Below are 3,720 nucleotides of genomic sequence, written 5' to 3' on the forward strand. Positions count from 1 at the left end.
GATCAAGGCGCGGCTAGACAAGTACGTTTGTCAACGGTATAGTGTCCCGCGCGGTAAAACATAATGCAATCGATAGTCGGGAGTAGCCAGCGTATTTTCTGCTAGCGGGTACTATCCTAACGCCATGCCTGTACTGCAGTACAGTGACCGAACAATTCATTCATTTTGAATAGTACAACAATGATCATACTAGACAATGTAAAGGTTCTGTCAATAACTGCTTGAAATAGTCATTATCTGTTTATCAAAATCAATATTAAAAGGAAAGCATCAGAATTAATATAAGTGTACAAACCGATGTTATACATAAATGTATTAAGAAGCAAATCCAATCCAACCGATCAGGAGCGAGTGTTGTAATTTTGCCGTCAGCGTCCAATCGATATATCATTTTGAAGCTATTCCGTACGAAATTTCCTTTTGTGTGCACATCGTGTCCATTTTCTCTTTTATCGTTAACAGATGAAGACTGGCTTTCATATATCCCAGTGCTATTATTATGTGCCAATGTTCGTATGTTGCTGATGGCAACGTCTTCCTCTAAAGTCGAAATAGATGTTTGTTTAGAAGGTTCGTGATTCGATTTGCTTGATGTTTTATTGTCCCGTTGATACAACCGCAAAATGAATATAGATTCAACGACTGCTAACCCGCTCATCCCAAGCTCTATACACAGGTAAATGGACAGGTAAGAAATACCTGTCGACAGTTTTGGTAACATATCATTGAATACTGTTAGAAAAACCGTAAATGATAGCAGAACAGAAATGCATAACGTCATTTTCTCACCAGAATCGGCCGGGAGTAAGAACACCAAGGGATTAAGGAAGGATAGCAAGATAACCGGAAATAACGTGTTTAAAACTGGGTACAGGCAGCGGCGCCGGAAGTGTAAATCGTACTCCATGTACGAAATGCTAAATTCCGAGCTAAAACGTGTATGTGCAATCCGTTCTATAACTTCCCATTCTCCATTTTCCTCTAATGCATTATCAGCCAGACTTCGTCCTGTGTCCACGACCCTCTGCACCCAGACAGGAGCCTGCCAAGCCCCAATCCTTATCTGACATTTCTGTTCGTCAAATGGAAAGCGTCTGATATCAATAATACACCTAACACTGTATTGCCTTGCTGGATACCACACCACTCGTCCTTCCTCAAGGACCACTACATACTGGCCATCCGTAATCTGTTGAGGATCATCAATGGAATTAAACAAGGCTATATCAGGGTGCCAAATGTCACTTGTGGGAAGTTGCACACTTTTTACTCCATCTTTTAAAATCAGGAAGTCGTCAATCCACGATATTTCCATCCATCCGATGAATGTCATAGTCTGGAGCCTTTCGTCGATTTCCCTCAGTGACGTGATATGTAAGGTTAAATTGACGTCAACGGATTCCGAGATATTTCTACGTGGTTTAATGAAGGATGAATAGTTTTGCATAAGTTCAGATATGATCTGCTCTGAAGATTTAGTCCTCATAGCTGAATCGGTATTACAAGTCGCATATACAACCACTAAAATACTAATCTCTAGCAATAAATTTCTCTCCATTTGTAAGTAAAATGCACGCCACTGCTTTGTCTTCGATAAGGTGTCCTCCTGTTATAAAAAGTAATTCCACTAATCAATTGTTAAACAATACGCTTAGAATTAGACTCACATTAGTAATCAGTTGAACGGTTGGTAACATACTTGGCTCGGTGGAATTACTCAATATTTGGGCTATAGTAGCAGTTAAATATATCACGCTCTCAGTCATAATGTTGCAAATGGAAGCACTAAGGTTGGTAGTATAAAAATGGTTGGAGAGTTACTATCAACAATAACTGTTACTGCGAATTACCAAATGTAGCACCGAGAACTATTACTTATCACCTTGATAGAGATATGACAATGTTTACGTAGATCTTTATAACGTTAATGGTATTCCGGTCAAACAAGACCCACATTTAATTTGCTCCAGTAAATGTTTATTTAACAATCGATCAGTCCACGTAGTTAATAGAGAGTAGTGTTATATCTTTCTCATTTCACATAGTCAATTCATCCTATTATTTATACTATTACGATCAATAATCTGCAAATAATATAGTTCTCATTTCAATTAATGTCAGCTTATAACAAATCGAACTCGTCCGTTAGACAACCAAATATTTTGCATAGCTTACCTTGCTAAACAGTAATCAATGTATGATGTACTCATTTAAAGGGACATCAGTTCGACTTTTGTTGATCTTGAAATACAGATCCTTATTCTCACTCCGTTTTGACTATTGATAAGACGTTAATTTAATCAAACATACAGATTATAAAAGAATAATTTTGAGAAAAACTTACATTAAAATATTAATTTACTGCACTAACTAAGATATTTAATTCCATATTAATTCTTGTTGTTAAACCTAAGATTAATAGGCTATTTCAGATATAACATACTTCCCATGATTTTCCCAGATGAAACTTTTCTCCACCTTTACACTGAATAATTTAGCCGACTCTACTTAGCTACACACTGTTTAAAATCATTTCTACCACAAAAGGCGGTTTTATTCAACTCTCAGGACATTACATAAACACTGCTGCTGTTGATTAACAATTTGTTTTTATTTGTTTGATTAATTAACGTCCTATTAACAGCTAGGGTCATGTAAGGACGGCCTCCCATGTATGCGATGTGTTGCGTGTATGTTGTGCGATGTGCGTGTTCTGGGAGACTGCGGTATATCAATGTGGTGTCTTCTTGTGGAACTGTTACCATACGTACGTGGTATAAACTCTGTACGCATTCTGATTGGCTGACACTGTGAACTTTGACCGAACTCCATATCTTTCAGCGTCATGACAATGTCAACGTCATCAATAATCAAATGACGTCATTATATGTTGTGATCGCAGCTTGACGTCCAAAACAGGCTGTTGGAATGCGCATGTGTCGTGGTCGATGTAACAAAATGTGTGACGTTTTCACACATGCTAAATTGATTATATTGAAGTACAGATAATACATCTTGACGGACAAGAATTCCACTTATGAGTTTCGTAGATTTAACGTATATGAAACGTATAATAATGGTATGATTTTTATCTGGCGGGAAATAGACGATGCCGTGTCTTGCGTATGTTTGTACATGTATACATATACACAATGGAGTGTTTGTTGACTTTATTTAAAACGAGTAATAAATCGGTAAATACTGCGAAGGTTCAACAAAATAAAATTTTGTGCAAAACCTTAAGGTACACATTAGCTTTAACAGGTTCGGCTCATACATAAGTAGATTGTAGTCGAGATGATCTACTTCATGCTATGCGCTAGAAAGAATGAAACAACATGTACGCGCCATATTTAACAAAATATTACGACGTATTTTCGAACCTCGGAGATTCGCCATATATAAACGATGGTGAAACATAAGCAAGTAGTAACACAGGAAATATTACTAAAACATACATAACATCATTTTGAAATGAAGTATATATTTATTATTTGAGGTCATTATCGCAATATAAACACGCGACACAAGACTTCTTCAAAATAATGTAACAAAATCGGAGTGTCGAAAGTTATCAGAAGATACCGGAAGCAAAGAAATCAATACACTGAATGTGAAAGTAGATCAGTAGACACTTAACGACAATTTTTAGCATTATTACAGAGCCATTTGATTTCTGCTGTCATGTTGAGACGAATGGATGAAGAGCGGTATTTTATT

At 36.8% G+C, this 3,720-nt stretch overlaps 1 protein-coding gene across 1 annotated transcript; it reads right to left on the reverse strand.

Moving 5' to 3' along the window:
- Positions 1-37: 37 nt before the first annotated feature.
- Positions 38-1,508, reverse strand: LOC138306689 (neuronal acetylcholine receptor subunit alpha-6-like). The gene has a single exon (XM_069247142.1). The coding sequence runs from the start codon at positions 1,484-1,486 to the stop codon at positions 257-259; it is 1,230 nt and encodes a 409-aa protein (XP_069103243.1). The 5' UTR covers positions 1,487-1,508; the 3' UTR covers positions 38-256.
- Positions 1,509-3,720: the final 2,212 nt, after the last annotated feature.

This window comes from Argopecten irradians, chromosome 13 (genome assembly GCF_041381155.1).
Source record: "Argopecten irradians isolate NY chromosome 13, Ai_NY, whole genome shotgun sequence".
Classification (NCBI taxonomy): Eukaryota; Metazoa; Mollusca; class Bivalvia; order Pectinida; family Pectinidae; genus Argopecten; species Argopecten irradians.

Excerpts from the sequence above, each read along its gene's own strand:
- LOC138306689 (XM_069247142.1), bottom strand. The coding sequence starts at position 1,486 with ATGAGGACTAAATCTTCAGAGCAGATCATATCTGAACTTATGCAAAAC.